This window comes from Cariama cristata, unplaced genomic scaffold (assembly GCF_000690535.1).
Source record: "Cariama cristata isolate BGI_N322 unplaced genomic scaffold, ASM69053v1 scaffold2774, whole genome shotgun sequence".
Classification (NCBI taxonomy): domain Eukaryota; kingdom Metazoa; phylum Chordata; class Aves; order Cariamiformes; family Cariamidae; genus Cariama; species Cariama cristata.
In genome coordinates, this window is record NW_009614487.1 from 17,720 (window position 1) to 34,989 (window position 17,270).

At 40.2% G+C, this 17,270-nt stretch overlaps 1 protein-coding gene across 1 annotated transcript in view; it reads left to right on the forward strand.

Annotated features, from left to right (window-relative positions):
• Window positions 1–17,017, forward strand: part of ENAH (enabled homolog (Drosophila)) — a gene marked incomplete at its 5' end in the record, with an annotated part of 21,042 nt that extends 4,025 nt beyond the window's left edge. The window contains 9 exons of the mRNA XM_009699422.1: window positions 145–452; window positions 714–847; window positions 1,261–1,315; window positions 1,752–1,800; window positions 5,320–5,386; window positions 7,577–7,639; window positions 12,068–12,146; window positions 15,110–15,167; window positions 16,325–17,017. Coding sequence (XP_009697724.1) covers window positions 145–452; window positions 714–847; window positions 1,261–1,315; window positions 1,752–1,800; window positions 5,320–5,386; window positions 7,577–7,639; window positions 12,068–12,146; window positions 15,110–15,167; window positions 16,325–16,362 — 851 coding nt within the window. The remainder of the gene's footprint in view (window positions 1–144; window positions 453–713; window positions 848–1,260; window positions 1,316–1,751; window positions 1,801–5,319; window positions 5,387–7,576; window positions 7,640–12,067; window positions 12,147–15,109; window positions 15,168–16,324) is intronic.
• Window positions 17,018–17,270: the final 253 nt, after the last annotated feature.

The following is a 17,270-nucleotide window of genomic DNA, read 5'->3' on the forward strand; positions in this document are numbered from 1 at the left end:
TGCAGTCTTTTCTTGCCTATAAAAAGGACTCTTACCAGTATGAGCATCTCATACACTGAGCAAAAGAACCAGTATTTCAATAGAAATAAGATCTTTCTTTTCTAAATTCTTAACATAGTCCATTTGTTTTCTCTTTGATACTAGGTGTTGTCCAAGGACCACCTGCACCTCCTCCCCCACCTCCCCTACCCCCTGGCCCAGCTCAGTCTTCAGTAGCAGCCCCCCCTCCTCCTGGCCCACCACCACCACCTCCACTTCCACCCTCGGGGCCGCCACCACCGCCACCACCACCTCCTCCACTTCCTAGCCAAGTTCCCCCCGTTCCCCTTCCACCTCCTGCTCCCCCTCTCCCCGCCTCTGGATTTTCAGTGGGATTTGTGTCCGAAGAAAATCGCCCTTTAACTGGACTAGCAGCTGCACTTGCTGGAGCCAAACTTAGGAAAGTCTCACGGGTAAATACAACTCTTGTTTCTTTTTCCAATTCCTGTCTCTTAAATCCTGTCTTCCTGGTTGTAATTTTTGTTCAAGATTAATAGGAGTATCAAGACTTTTGGGGTAGGCTTAATTCATTGGTAAAAAAGCGTTACAGGATGTACTACCAGCCCATCATGTTTTTATACAGTTGTTTCTATCTTGTATGTGAACTTTGCTTCTTTCATTAAGATGGCGATCATTTTATTTGCACATCTGCTGTTATTTTGTGTATTATGAAGGGTGAAGACTCCTCCAGTTCAAGTGGAGGAGGAGGCTCTACTTCATCTAAAACAGACAGTGGCCGTGGAAATGGACCACTTCCCTTGGGAGGCAGTGGGTTGATGGAAGAAATGAGTGCCCTGCTGGCCAGGAGGTAAGGAGCTGTTCCTGCTGTGCTCCAGCCAGTCATTGTAGAGGTAGGATTTTGGGTGCCTGTTTGCAGATGGCTAAAGATCAAATAAGCATCGGCTTCCTCGTGTGGTTGCTTTGTGAACTTGATAATGTTTTATGAATAGCCATTTTTACTTGAGGGTAATAGAGTACTTTTCTTCTGTGTAAGTCTTTGTGCAGCAGCAGGGGAGGGGATACAGACTTCAAGAGGAGAAAGAATTGCACAGTCGCTTTGGCAGGAGGGCTTTGTTCTTGAAAGTATTTTGAAAGTACTTTTTTTAAACACTAATTTTCAATTGTCTAGCTGAGAAGCTGTGTGTGTCTTTATTTACAGTAAACAACATTCTTCCATCTTAAAGCCATGATGATCTTGGTAACTTTTGTCTCTGCTTGTAGGAGAAGAATTGCTGAAAAGGGATCAACAGAACCAGAGCAGAAAGAAGATAAAACTGTGAGTTGAGAAATCTTATCTACTTCACATTATTCAATACTAGATTATGAGAAGGATTCTAATGGTGTACATGAGGGATTATTTATACTTTACCATATATCTGTACACATAACCGCTATTTTGTGGTGCCTAGTGCTTGCACATTTTCTACATAAAATTGAGCAGAACCATTTAAATCTATATAAAAACTGAAATAAATATTTAAATAGTTGCGATTAATCTGTTAGATTCACAAGAGTCAAAAGTGTTTGTTTTTCCTCTCTTCCCCCTCTTCTCCCTCTCCTCCCTTTTAATCAGGAAGAATCAGAGTCTTCAACTTCTAAGGTTTCTTCAACAAGCACGTTGCGATTGACTCTTGTGAATCTAACAGATTAAAAGTGTTTGTTTTTCCTCTCTTCCTCTTCCCCCTCTTCTCCCTCTCCTCCCTTTTAATCAGGAAGAATCAGAGTCTTCAACTTCTAAGGTTTCTTCAACAAGCACACCTGGTAAGTAGCACAGGTTTGTGAATTCTGTGACTCTATATAATGCTAAAACCTAATGACAAATTGCAGTCAGCTGTGTTGAATTTTGAAGCCTGCCTCTTCTCCCAGGATTACAGCCTGGCATTTTGCTGTAGAATGCATCCTAGTTCAGAAGTGTTTCAGAAGATGACAGATGAAAAGAGCGTCCACTGCAACACTGCACTTGGTATTAGGGTCCTCCTGTGTCAAACCTATGGGGCTGATGCACAGAAGGCAGTTGGTAGTGACTGTGAAAGCAAGTTGTCTTAGTCATTGCAGGACACAAGTTGGAACAGTAGTTTGTTTCCTTCAAGGCAGACGTACAAGATATCAGACAGAAACAATTACCGCTTCCAGGCACTTTAGTAAAGATTCCCTCACGTGGAAGTGTCCTTTCTAAATCAACATAAGTGCATGGAACAGAATTTAACCATGATTCCTCTGCTGAGGTACGCTTGTGGCAGAGTTTGGAAGTGCATAGCCAACACTTCTGCCGCAGTCAGGAAAGCTTACATTTCACCAATTCTGTAGTTGGCCAAGATGTATTGTCAGCATGCTTATGTATTCATACTGTAAATGCTTGTGTGACTCAAGGACTCAAGTGACACTCAAGACTTTCTTCTCCTGTCCTGTAGTAGTACCTTCTTGTACCTTTAGCTTCCGTGGCCACCTCCTCCTGTGTGCATTCAAAAGGGGGAGGATGTGCCATATGAGCTGCAGTTTGTCATCCCAAAAGATACTGGAAGCAGAAGGAAAATAGCTGGGTAATGAATATACCAGTCTTCAATATGTTCTAGCTTTCTCTGTTGATTGCTTCCCCATGCGTGTACTTCTTCACTGGATGATTCAGCCGCTTGATGGTGTGCAGGCCTTAATATTGAAAACCACTGCTGCAGAGTGAACAAAACACAGGCAGCCACTGGCTGTGTGATAAAAAGGAGAGCTAGGAGCTAAGTGTATCTGAACAGAAATAACTGAAAAACTGTAAGTATTGAGACACAGCCAGTAGTCTAAAGAAATTAGACTGCAAGGCAATAAATGACTTAAATCAAGTTTTTAATCCACCCCCCCACCCTGTAGCGTAGGAGTTTGCTTCATTCTGTTAAACAGAGATGATATTAGCCTTTGGGAAATGACTGCTTTTGGAACACTTCTAATAATATAGGCCCAAAAGAGGGAAATCAGAAACAGTGGAAGTGAAGTGGTTCCTTTAACTGGTTGTCATGATAAGAAACCTCATCAAACTTTTTAAAAATGTTGAATGCATCCAGAGGTTTGTCTGTTTCCTTCCAATGGAGAGATTTCACTTCCTTTCTTGATGATGTAAAATGCTCTGGTAATGCTGTGTCTCATCATTGGAACATGTCTTTAAAACATTTAAGAAGAATGCCTGGCATATTGAGCATAGACCAGGTCAAAAATTTGTGTAATTATGTCTAATTTGCATTAATAATATAACTGAAATTGTTACACACAGACTTGCTAGCATTTACCTCTTTGGTGTTGCACTTACCCTTCCTATGTGCTGTTGTAGTGAACTATGAGAGTTCCACATTCTTTGTCAGGAGAAGTATGATGTTGAAAGGGGAAGATGTTTCTTCTGGCCTGAGCTTGGGTCTCCTTGTATTTATTTTGATAAGTTTCAACGCTGTTAAGGGGCTGTACTCCCTTTCTCTCTCTGCTGTTGCTTACAGGGAGAGTTACGCAATGATTACTTACATGTATTTGTCCTTTGCTGTATATGGTATATTCCTTTTAGGGGAAGAAACACAGTCATGTAAAGCTTAGTAAAACCTGAGTTAAAACATGTTGGGTAATAATTTAAACAAAACAAGCTCAAAACCATGAGATAGGCAACAGGCGAATGACCCTTTGTTAATGTTGCTGTTTCAGCTAGATAAGGATAATCATGTGGTCCTTAAGCAAGCTGCAGCCATAACAAAAGTTTCTGAATTTGCAGATACAGCTAAAATCCTGCTAAAATAACTCCTATGGCAGGTCAAGTTTTGAAGCCTAGTACATCAAATGAAGCTTGAGACTTATTACTGACACTGGCAACCTGTAGCTGGCTGGGTCACAGGCTATGCTAGTGGACTTCTGCAATTCAGACATTCTTCTCAGTATCTAGCTGCATCCCAGAGAGCTTCCTGGTCATTGTGGGACTCTGAAAGGGCATGTCTGCCTCTCAACTTGCCCAGCTTAGCAGAGCTGAGCAATACAGGAGAAAGGGAACAAAACAGACCAACCAACCCAAAATCTGAAGTAAAGACTGCTAAGATCAGTGGCACATTAAAGTCCTGAGTAAGTAATGATAGGAAGTAAGTAATAACAATTCACACTACAGAAAGACTGTTTTAACTTGTGCGAATTGGAAGGAATGAAGCATTTGTGGTGATAGATATGTCCTGAGGAAGGGCTTAGGTGAGACCACTAAAGGGAAAAAAAGGAGAAAAAAAAAAAAAAAAATCATCTCATTTACTGTGCAAGAACACAAAATAAAGAGTCCTTAACTGAACTGTTTGCCTTGTTTCCTCTGTCATATTTGTCTGTCTGCTGTTGACAAACAAACCTGCACAATAAAGCTAGCTTTCACACATGACTTTAGATCAGTGTAATAAACTCAGGAGAGCGAGCCAGAGTTTATTGGAGAGGATTCTAAGCAGAGCTGAAAGCAGGCTCCATAATGGAAAGTGAGGCATAAGCGTATATAAAGATAGATTGGGCTTTTTAAACTTGACTACAAATCAGACTCATGCCTATAGACAGGCCCCGAAGTCCTCTTCTGCAGTGTATAATAGAGCAATTGCCTGTAGAGTGTAAGCTATGCAGACGTAAAAAGAGATGCACAGTAAAACTTTGTCTACTATCACAGGTGGTAAGTAAACTACAGTGTCTTCTGGATCCCAGGGCAATGTGCCTTTAGTTTTGAGTCTGTATTGTTTTGAAAGGGGGAAAGGATGTATTGCAACTTTAGAAGTATCTTTTTGGGACAAGACTTTGGAAAATAAATACCTTGTTGCTGAAAGATATTCTAGTTGTGTGAAGTTTTATCATCCCTGCTGTCATGTCATGAAAATTGACGCTGAATTAATGTTATAGAATTCATTGACAGCTCAGGAGAACTCCTTTAGCTTAAAAACATCTTCCCCCAGTATTTGAAGCTGACTATTGGGTATCTATTTCCAGAATTCCATGTTTCACAACTGAAGCAATCAGATGCATAGACAGACCTTCTCCTAATTGGATTAAGAATCAAATGGCATTTACAATGTCTAGAACAAAAGTGCAACTTTAAGATGCTATCACAACATCCATGGTAGTATGACTAAAACCAAGACGAATACAACAGGATGTAGCTTAATGTGAAAGAACTGATGCAGTGTAGTAACAAAAAACCCCCAAACCAATGGCTGACTTAAGTTGCCAGGTACTTGAAGTTTCCTGACATAAATGACACAAGGAATAGAAAAAGACAGTTTTTAATCTTCTCACTATGTTTTCCAGAACTAACAAGAAAGCCTTGGGAAAGAACAAATACAGTGAATGGAAGCAAGTCACCTGTTATCTCCAGGTACTCCCTTTTCTACCAGCTATCTTTTCCTCATGTTTGCTGCTGTTGTTCATGCTGTTAAAGATACTGGACTAAAATAGCAAAAATCACCTTAATAGTATTAAAAGCAAAATGTATGGGTTCAAAATTACTGCTGTGAAACTGCTTTTGGCAGTTTTAATTTGGAATGAAGAGTTGCTTTTGGAGAATGCTAGTAAGTGAACTTGTTGACAGTAAAGTCAAAAGTAAAACTCAGAAAGATTCCTTAACAATTACTGTTGTATAACTTCAGTTATTAAGGTGTACATTTGCCCACAGCGATGTTTAATTCTTTCTATTTCTTTAAATTTTAAACCCTGAAATTTCCTGCAAGGGAAAACCACATTCAGTGCTGTGATTCAGATATTCAGTAGTAAATCTAGTGAATGGGTTTTCTCCTTTCTATTTCTGTGCTAGTCATAGAATGGTTGTCTAGATATTTAAGCCATCTTGGTAAGATTTGATTCTGTGACAGTTTTCAGTAGCTGTCTCATACCAATCCAAGGAAGTCCATCCTAAAGAAGCGTAGAAATATTATACATCCTTCAGTGCATTAACGAATGTTTGATAACTTTTCAGCTGGAACTTTGGTAGGCAGTGGACATTTCAGTAAGCATTTCAGTAATGCAAAAGAATGAAATGGCTACTTTAGCAATTTTTTTTTTTTAAGGTATATTTAATTGCCACTTACATTATGCAGAAAGCTTGTGGTTCATTTTAGAATTCCTGTATATTCTGCATACTGAGGTTAAAGGATTCTGACCTGTGATAATCTGACAAAGTAACCTGAATTTCTTGAGAGAAAACAAAAGAAGATGTTAAACTTGAGAATGCTTTGTTTGAAATGACTTGAGTCCTTCTTAAAATTCTGGCCTCTTGGAATCAGCTCTGCAAGATTTGGTGATTAGAGAAGAAAAAACAATTATTCTCTTAGTGGCATTACTTTGGTTGACGTTGCCATCGAGGTCTTCAGTTCTAAAACGCAACGCTAAATACTCTCAGCCTCCATCAGTATCCTTGTCTGTCTTTCAGAAATAACTAAGTGCACAAGCTTAAAATGCCTGCAGCCTTGATTCTGGCTGCTTGTTTTGTTTTTTGTCAAAAAGCAGGTAACATTGGTGGTGATGTCCTCTCTGTAACAAAATACTGCTTTACCTTTAGCCTTGCCTTCCCCCTACCTTCTTCCCCCTCACCCCCTGGTAGGTCTTCCCTGCTTTAACCGAGGTCTCTTGTTTTCAAGCAGATTGAGGTATCAATACGTGGCATTGAGGGAGAACTTGTCACAGAAATAATTTGTGTAAGGAATCCTAAAGAGCATTTCTCTTGAGACGTATTGAGAAAAATCTCTCCATCAAGCTTTTGTCTTCAGTTACCCAATGGAAAATGTTGATAGAATTCAGCTTGATGAGAGCCTCACTGGGTGTATAGTCTGAAAGCTCTTCCAAAACAAGAATTCCATGCTTATTGAAAGTCAGTATTATTTTCCAGCGATGTTATAACCTGCTGGAAGGTGCCATAGCATATATTTTAAGACTGCTGGTACAGTTTTCTAGTTAGTGTTGACAGTTTGCCCTGCCAGGATGAGGAAAGTTCCATGGACCGAGAAAGAAAAGGTATTAGTAGAAGAGGTCTCTTTTGAATATCCTTGCATTTTTCTTAATTCTCTAAGATTGCCAAGTCTAGCTCAGCAAACAGCTTGTTAAAGTAACTTTCTCTGTGTGAGTTAGTCAAAGGGTGCTGCTATTTGAAACACTAATAATGTGTTTGCCAAAAGGGGATATCTTTCACCTGGTAAGGCTTGAGAACCTGCTTCTGACCTCTACAGAGAGGATATGAGTCGCTTATGGGAATTAAACAAAGCATACCTAAGAAACCATCAAGTAAGCAAAATTTTCTCTTCAGAGTTTCCAAACAGGTAGACAATGAAGGAGTTGTTGCTTGGAATGAATGTTCTAAGTATTTTAAAATAACTGGTGTCTTGTTTAAAATCAGACCTTTTTTTTGTAGCAGACTTTGAAAAGACTTAAGCTATGTGCTTTTCATATTTCCTGAAACATTCAAATAGAACTCTTGCAACACAACTAGTGAAACCCCATGGTGTTTAAGGTGCTAAAACTGAATGAAACTAAGACCCATTATAGCTTGTTAAGGTAGTGTTTCTCCCCTTCATAGACGGGAATCTCCATGGAAAAATCTGCTTGCTTCTGAAAACAGGTTCTATGATTCATTAAACAGGTATCATCCTGTTGGGATTTGAGACTTTCTAATAACCATTTTGACCAGTTCAGGGTTGGACTTTTTCTACATGGATTAGTAATCACCACAAACACCACCAGGTTCCTCTTCATGTTTTGTTTGTGCAGTTGAGCCCATTTTTGGACTGGTTAAAGGCAGATGGTGTCAAAGGCAAATTGAGATGGCTTAAGAACCAGCTAAGAATTCATTAAAAACTGGTTTTCTGGCACTCGCCACCTGCAAAGGTACAAATTCCTGTTGGATATGCCAGGATTTAGCGAACCACTTGCAGTATTTTGAGAAGCAGGTCTTTAAAAATGTAAGTTTAGATACACACAAATAGCAATTAATTTCCCAGGTGAGTTTTCACATCTGCTTTTCGCAAATTAGGTAAAGATAACCAATAGATTTTGCCTGCCTTAAATATCGGAAAGGAAAAAAAAAATAATAAAAGGACCTGTTAAACATAAATTAATGTTTCTGTTGGGAACACTTTCACAAGTTAAAATTAACATCATATGTATTTTTAGCTGTAGATCTCAGTTTCACTGTCTGTAGTGGTAGTCATAAAATACTGACATTGAAAACCTTCAGGTTTTAAGAGCTTTCCACAGGTAAACATGTTACAGAGCCCCTCAGAATTACTGAGTCAAATTTCAGCTTTGTTTTTAATGACGGCACTCATTGTGGTGACTACTTAATCTTTTGTATGAAAAGTTCCCCTTTTAGCTACTTATCTTGGGTGGTGTATTCTGCATGTTGGCATGAATAAAATCTTTCTCTTGCATGCTTGATTTCAAGTGTTTTAGGGACTATCAAGGTTGCCTCACTCTCCTCTTAGGCAATGCTATGAAAAACCACATGGGAGAGCTCTTTAGCCATCTTAGGATAGAATGGTTGGGATATTTTATTCACCAAATTTCAATAGTTAATGCCTGTCTTAACGGCAACTACATTCACCATTAATCTTTCTTCTGAGCAAGTTGAAGAAGGAAAAATAGGATAATTTGGGGAAGACAGCTAGATTTGCCTGAGATTAGAAATTATCTAGTTTACAAATTACGGTCTTTCATATTTGAATGAAGAATGTCTTGCATTTCAGAAAGCAAAAATGGAATATATTCTTAAGACTGAGTGGTAGAGTTTATAAGGAGGCTTTCCTGTTGAGATTTTTGACAGATAGCAGGAGTATATAGTGTATGATTGGTAGAGCCATCTTTTTATTCTGAAGACCTGAAGCAAAAGAAACATGAAGTAGCCTGTCTATGAAGAGTGCTTCTTTAAAGTCATCTCATTAAAATATTACAGTCATGAGTAATTTATTAAAATATTAAACGTATATTGTTGTTTGGATTCTTCCATTAAGGCAGGTAGTAGGTGCCTGTTATCAATTGCCAGGAATTGCATTTGAGAGGACACTGATTCTTTTTTCAGTCATGTTGGGTAAATGCTGTGATGCCATAGTGTATGGGAACAAAGCGATAGTCAGTGGAAATGATCAGAAACTATATATGGAGAATCTGAAATACTCCAAGAATTCTGCTTGGAGTAAGTCAGTGTTCACAGTTTGAGGTGTAAACTGCAAGTAACACTTTAAATATCAGGTACGTGATGAAGCAGCAATTGCCAAAGATCTCATCTTGATGAATGTTTCTGAGCAAGGAATTCTTTCATAATGAACTAAGCACTGTCGATATCCGAAGCGTTTTGTAAAAGATCCTAAACTGGTTTGTCTTCATAGCATTAGTGCACACTAGATTTTATGGTGGTTGCAAGGTGAATTCTATTTTCCAGCTTTTTCCACTATCAAGTTACTGAATATTTAATCTTCTGTCTTACTTGGTGAATCATGTCTTTCATTTTGGCGTGTTTCAAACAATAATAATGTTAGCAGTTTCTCTCTTGGAACTTACATATAAACAGCTGTAGCAATTGAGTATTGTGATCCCAAGCGAACAACAGAGCTGGTATAGCAACGGGATGTTCCTGCACCTCTCTGCTTTGATGCAAAGTCCAGCAGCAAAGGGACAGTTAATACAGTCCCTTCTGCTGCCTCCGTTTTGCATGGTTAACTGCTGGCAGTGTTTTCCTAAATGGATGCTGCTAGGCTTGACATAACTAACTTGTCAGTGCACAGAAATAATCATGAAGCATTTAAAAAAATTGTTAAGAGATTCTACGAGCTACACGGGAGTTACTGCCTTTTGAAAAGATGAATGGGCTCGAGTGAAACACTTCAAAATGACTTGTCAGCAGAATTACTCAGTAGCTATGAATGTGTATGAAGTTTTTCATGAAGTTTTTTTGAATGTGCCAGGCTTTTCAATGAGACAGGTGTGACCTATTGCAGGTTAGGGGGAGGAAAAATGGGCAACTCTTGTGTCCTGTGTTGTTTCTTAACATTTTTCACACTGGGAACCTAACAAGAGGTAGAAGTATCTGCTGGAGGGCACAAATCTGAGAAAGTTCCTGTAGTATCAAAATGACACTTTAACGTGCATGCCCTTTTCTGTTGGGAGTCACATTTTGAGTGTTTTCCTTCAGTTAGCAAATAAGAAGATAGTCCTGTTGGGTTATAAAGTCATCAAGACAAACCATTGTACTGAACAAAGAGAATGTAATCAGACAATTTCTTCATGAATGAACTCCTGTCTTGTAAGGGAAGACGCATGAAAGCTGAAGGTAGTGATTTTGTAAAACCAGAGAGAGAGAGGTTCACTACTCTCTTATGAGTGAGAACACAGCTTTTTTTGCGTTAGCTAAATTAAAAATACATAAATAAATGGAGAAACTAAAGTAATGGATATACTGCTTGTCTTCCTCACACGTTCTGCTTTATTCTGGAAAAAGATAGTTCTATACGGTGTATTTGAGAGAAGATAAAGCGCAGAACTCTGCCTTTCCTGCTGGTTTGTCTTTTTTTGTTCCTGGCCTCCTTCCATCGTAATAAATAAGGCTGCACCCTCAGGTAACGAATCCAGAAAAATGCAGTGTTTAAAATTCTGACATAGGAGGAATTCATTCAAGTGAGACACTGAGTTTAGGCCAGGCCTTTTTGTTCAGTGATGCCACATACAAGGATGATGAAATAGGACCCAGTTTAGTCTACTCATACCCTGCCCTTCCTTAATGTTAGTGTACTGTGATAATTCTAAACATTGGGGAAACCTCTTGAAAAAATGCAATGTTTAACGAATTCCTCCTATGTCAGAATTTTCAAGTGAGACACTGAGTTTAGGCCAGGCCTTTTTGTTCAGTGATGCCACATACAAGGATGATGAAATAGGACCCAGTTTAGTCTACTCATACCCTGCCCTTCCTTAATGTTAGTGTACTGTGATAATTCTAAACATTGGGGAAACCTCTTGACATGAACTATCAGCAATTTTATCAACAGCTTCTTTTTGGCTTAACGTTTTAGAGAGTAACAGATAGCGAATATTAGTCAAGATGTAAAAAGTAATTAAGAACAGCAGAACATTCCTCCCTCTTTGTCCCGCACCACCCACGCATCCATCCCTGCTTTGGAGAACTGTTTCTGTATTACTGCTGTTAGCATCTACGTTCTGTCTCTGCCCGTAGCTGTAGGTATGCAAGGCCCTGTGGAAGGGTAGTAAGTACGTGAGTCTGAGTTACACCTTGTATGAACAGAGGGGATTGGAAAAGAGATGTGAGAAGGTAGCAAACCCGCTTCTTCTGGGAAGTGTGTTAAAAGTGCAAGATGATCTTGGTAAGCAAATTTTCGATGTTTTAAGAGAGTATTACATAAGCAAACGTTGAACATGAGAGGAAGTTCTAGTGTTTTGGACTATGTCAAGTATGATCTTACAAATCTTGCTGCTGTTACAATATTTGCTTTCAGTAGCTTTAGAAAGCAATTGGTGGAAGAATTTAAGTTGAAAGGGAGTTAGATAAGGTTGCTTGGCCATGTCCTGTCAAATGCTGAAAATCTGCCGGGGTGATTCCACAGCATTCATCCAGTTAGAGCATCAACCTGTGGTCATTAGTTAGTGGGAGTGTTTCTTGGAGAAGGCCTCTTTTGAAATGAGTAAGTTGTTGAAAAGAGAGAAGGGAAAGTATTTGACATCTGAAGGCATTCAGCCTTTTGTGCCCATTATGAAAAAATCAAACTCATGACAGTGAAGTCTGTCCGATACTTGCAAAGTTCTTGTTTTGAACTAGTAACTCTTGTTCTTATGGTAATTAATATTTCCAGTGTGTGGAAACTCTTCTTGGTGGTTCCTTTCTATTCTGTGTGGTATTTTGGGTCTGCCTGATTTTCCCACCCTCCTACTCCCAAAATTTTATTTCTTTCTGATTCTTTACTATGTTTTTGATAGACAAATGTTAGCAAGTTTGATGGGGAAGTCCTGTGTACCCTGTAATAACAAGTGACCGGTAATTCATGGATGTGTTTCTGTACTGCAGACCAAAATCTACACCAACGGGGCAACCCAGTGCCAATGGAGTACAGTCAGAAGGTCTAGATTATGACAGATTGAAGCAGGTACGTATATAAAGCTTTGAATAGAAAACTTGGGTATAAGGACTTTTAGCTGTCCAATACCAGTTTTTAACTGTTTTGTTAACTAGTTCCAAACTTAAATAATGATTTAGTAATCATTAGTCATTATTTTTTCCCAGACATGTTTCAGTATTCTTATGAGCTGTAACAGTAGGATGGCGGCTTACACAGCCCCGTTACTTTCTCACAGATGCTTGTTCCTGCTTTTGCATTAGACAGCACACACAAGATGGTGTTGATATAACTTTGGATGGAACTGGGGAACTGGTTTGCCTGGAAAACCTTTCCTTCTCTTCTCTCTAGCCAAACAAACAAGCAAGCAACCAACAAGCCCTGAGAGCAGTTCTAGCAGAACAAGTATCACCATGTTTTCATGTTAGATGTGAGCACCTGTGGAGTCCTGAGTTTGGTGGTGAAAGAGCACCCCGTGATACTGCCTTTTGTGTAGCTATCCTGGCAAAGAGCAGAGGAGAGTCTTGTGGGAAGAAGGTGGCAGCTTCTGGCTGTTAGATGAGGAAAAGACATTAAGGGCTACTTTGGAAATACTTTGGTAAGAGTTACCGGTAGGTGGGAGGCCTTTATCAAGTACAGTTGCCAAACAGACAAAGCTGTGCAACCAGAGGCTCAGCAAGGGATCTGTTGTGACTTGTCTGAAGACAGGAGCGATGGGTTAAGAGCATTAGTGCTCTGTAGACCGAGCAGATCTTCTGCGTTTGTAGGAACAGGAGCCCCAAGAGGAGAAAGTGGGCGTAAGGTATTTGTGTTCCTGTGACTACTGAGAAGTGCTTCTTGGTGTACCTGGTGATCTTTAGGGTCTTTGGGACTGGCAAGGCCCAGGTGTGTCAGGGAAGCCATATTGCCATGGGTGAGCAGCCTTTCAGTGTGGTGTCGCTGGTGTAGGTGGCAGACTTGGAAGAGGAGTGGTGTGATGGGGGTGGGTGGGCTTGCTGGTGGGTTGCTGAGTGCTGCTTGGGTAGAAGCAGTAGTGCGCTTTGTTCGTGCCTGAGTGGTGTGGTACGGGGAGTCAGGTTTGAGGTGTTGGTGCTGTTTTTTGGCTAGGTTTGTGTGTGCTGAGCTGGTGGAAGCTCCTTTTCTTGGGGAGGATGTTGAGCTGGTGCTAGTGAATTTTTCTGGGAGAGGCTGTGAGTAGGCAGTGTACTGGGGGTGTGATGTGCCTCTTTTGCAGGCCAGGCTCTGCTGAAGTAAGTGTCGTTGAAGAGGAGAGTGACTTGCTTGCCATTGCCGGGGGGCTCTACATTCAGGAGTCTGTAGAGCGGTGGCTGGTTGTACAGCGGGGCGGTTTCCAGACTTAGCAGGTTTTGCGGTCGGAGGAGGGGGGGTGTAGGGCTGTGGTGGTGGTGTTGGGGGTGGTGTTTTCTAGAGGGTGTGAATAGTGGAGTTTGGCTCAAGGGACTGGTCCCCTGAGTTGGGGAAGGTCAGTTCTAGATTGAGATTCTACCTCAGTGGTTGGTTCTAGAGAGCATTCTAACTTGGTTGTTGGTTCTAGATCATGTTCTGGTCAGCTTGTTGGGTCTAGATCGGGTTCTAGTCTGGCTTAGTTGTTCCGGAGCGTGGGTGGGTCTGGGGATTGTTCTAGAATCTTAATTCAAGGAGTACTCTTGGTTTGTCATCTCAAGAGCATTTGCAGTATGCTTGCTACAGCTCCCATGAAATGCCGCTGCTGCTAGCAGGCTGGCTGCCCAGGTTTTTTCCTTCTGTTTTGTTTTTTGGGGTTTTTGTTGTGTGGTTTTGTGTGTGGTTGTTTTTTTTTTCCCTGCGGTGCCTTCTTTTCTTCTCTGTGGTTCTTTTGAGTTGAAGGCACAGAGGATGGGCATCCTATCATCCCAGAAAGCACAGCTCTCCCAAGTTTCCAGCACGCTCACTCTTGCTGCCTCTCTTAAGATTCTCTTCTCTGGAGCCAAAATCACCTCACACCTTATTGCTACCAGACACGTGGCAAGCTCTTCCTTGCCACTGCCCTTCCCAGCAACTGTTGGCCATGCTCCTGCTCCAAGGCTTCTCGCTGATTGCCCAAGAGTCCTCTGTAAGGCTTGGTGAACTGGGAGACCTACCTCTGCAGCTTTGCTACATGCTCCTACGCTAGGAATTGCTTCAGGCGCGGAAGCTGTGTCCATGCGACTCTTCCGCCATCAGCTCACTAAGGACTCAACAAGTCTACAGTGCGCTAGAGGAATTGCACGCTCAGTTGCCAACAGTGTGCTTGACCCCAAAGCTCAAAAAAGAAAGAGCTGAAATCTTCTGCATGAGTTTTCTGCTGACTATGGATTTCACCAGGAGCTGACAGTCTCCTCTGCAGAAACAGGCACTACCCCCCTGCCCTGACTCTGCTTGTAAGAATGTTGTCACTAAATCATCAGTTAACATCACTCAAAACAACGCAGGGGACAGCACTGCACTCCGGCACCTTCATTCCCTCATGTTCCACTTTGCAACTGGGAATACCTTGATAACTTGAGCTCTTTTTCGTTTTTCTTGGAATGTTTCCTTGTCTTGCAGTTTTTAGTTAACTGCTATTCTTGCATTCCACATCACATTTCGTCTGTAGCAAAGCTTTCTCATTTTAAAGGGATCTGACAAGTTTTGGGTTTGGTGGTTTTTACTTTTTTTTTATTTAGCAATTACATTAGTGCAATATTCTGACTTCAGTATGTCCCTTCTCCTTTCCTAAGTTCTGCAGGAATCAGTTGGTAGGACTTCTACAGGAGGTTTTTTCTTCGTTGTACCTGCAGTAAGAAAGTTGTAGGGATGCTTTAGGTTTTGAGGATTAACTTGGAAGCTAAAGGGTGGCTTATGCATTTCAGAAAGCTTAAAGGTTGATGAAGGTTGCAAGAATTTCCGATTTCTCTCTGCGGAAAACTACAGGTGGCAAAACTAATCTGTTCGTGTTGCAAAACTAATCTATTATTTATGCTCTGACACCACAGGACATTTTGGATGAAATGAGGAAGGAATTAACGAAATTAAAGGAAGAACTCATCGATGGTAGGTATCAATCTGTTTGCTCTTCAGTCTAGCTACAGGCACGCAGCAGTGTAAATATAATGTGTTTCTAGCTCAAGAATGATACATTGGTGAAAGTAGCTTGGTTCTTAGTCTGGTGGCATACTTTAATTTGTGCCAGAGCTGTTCTGATTGATGTGCTTCAATGTTTCTGTCCTGTGTGTTTTGTTTTAATAGAACATTGGCATCAAGTAGTGTCTTTTAAAAGTGGTTGGAAGGATGCTGTATTTGAGTGATTTGCAGTTATCCGTAGTATCATGTGGTAGTAGGTGGGTTATTTTTAAATAATCCAGAGTTGCTGAGGTGCATATTTCAAAACTGGTAATATTCAGACTAGGACTGTGCTTCCAGCTTTCAGTCTTCTCCCCTTTGGCCTGTAACATCAGTCAAAGAAAAGAATTCTCACCATTCTCACAGAAGGTATTTTCCTAAGTAGCCTTCTGTAGTTAAGGGAAGTCATTGAGAAAACATAATCGTAAAGGTCCACTAGTCAAGAAGCAAATAAAATTTTGTGTGTGATTTACTACCTTGGTGTGCTTTTTTTTTTTCTTTGTGGAAAGTATCAAAATAAAGTATGGGGAAAAAAGAAAGGGGTGAAGGGAAAAAAAAAAAAAAAAGTCATATGAAACTGTTACCACTGTGGGTAAAGTATCAAATGCCTTCAACTGGTGTCGTAGAAGGAGCTTGCTGGTTTTGGGTTACAGAGAATACAGCACTTTTCTCTCTATTTTGACTGTGCTATGTACCACAGCCTTATAGAACAGTACGATGCAAAGAAGGGCGAACACTGAGGCTGCTCTTAAAACAAACAAAATTAAAAGAAATGAACCCCACACATATGGTCCTTGATAATCCCAGTGGTAGTGATTTTCATCGGGTAAGGTCATAGAATTGCTGGAGATGCAGAACTGGAAAATAAGATGTTAACAAAAATTTTACAGGAGGAAAAAGGGTACTGCCTAGTTGAATGACACTTGTCTGACGCCACGTGAAGTTATCTTGCATATAGGTTATTCACAATATAAGACTGTTGGAGCAGGGTCTGCCGCCTTAAAGGGTCAGTTGTGTATTCTGGCTTTCTGCCTTGTCTTTGACTATTTGAATTGTTAACTTTTCTCTCTCTCTGTCTCTCTCTCTAGCTATCAGGCAGGAACTCAGCAAGTCGAATACTGCATAGAAAGACTAGTACTAAGCCGATGTGACTCTTTAACTTGGTATAAAATTGACTACGTTTTGTGAGCTGTTAGAAGAAGACGGAGACAGACAGACAGACACTTGGAAGGAGGGAGAAACAACCTATTCTGAAAAGCTTCAGACACATCACTCTGGTGATATGCTATTCCCCTCCTAGTTTCCAGCTTTTTTCTGACCTTTACAGCAGGGTGGAAAAGACTCTTAAAGTTACTGTAATGATTATGCAGAAATTCCTACACCTATCAGACAAGATCACAGTGCTTTGAAGTCTACTCATGTCAAGATAAAATTGCACATGTTTCAGAATTTGTTGTTAAGACAAACAGGGAAAAGCTTGGGAAGGCTTTTCAGAGAGGTTTTCTTTATGAATGAAGGAGTTAGCAAGTTATACTGTTGTACTTCAAATGTATCTCAGGTTTGTCTTCCTATCATATCTGATATTCCCATGAATAATTTAAAAGATCAGATGTTTAGAAGTTCAGTTCACAAAACATGGAACAAGTAGAAACGTGTGCTTTTAAAGGGCAATATTTGTAAGTGAATGACCTAGACGGTGATGACATATCAAGATTTTGGAACTTTATGATAGGAAGCCTCTCTAGTTAGCCTTCATGCAATTTTATAGGAAAATAAAAAAAGCAAATACAGTCCAGAGTTTAAAGATGTAGATGCCTTCCTACATTGTTACAATGCTTTACCAAATCTAAGACTTCTACATAATGCGAATCAGCAGTCAAATGTAAATCATTAGTATGTTGTAGATTTACAGTAGGTTTTGGGGCTTTTTTTAGATTTATGCATGTGGACATTTTTGTAATGTAACACAACACAGCCAGCTTTTTAATTAAAAGAAAAGTTGCATGTCACAGAGTAGCCTTTTCATTTGTAAGG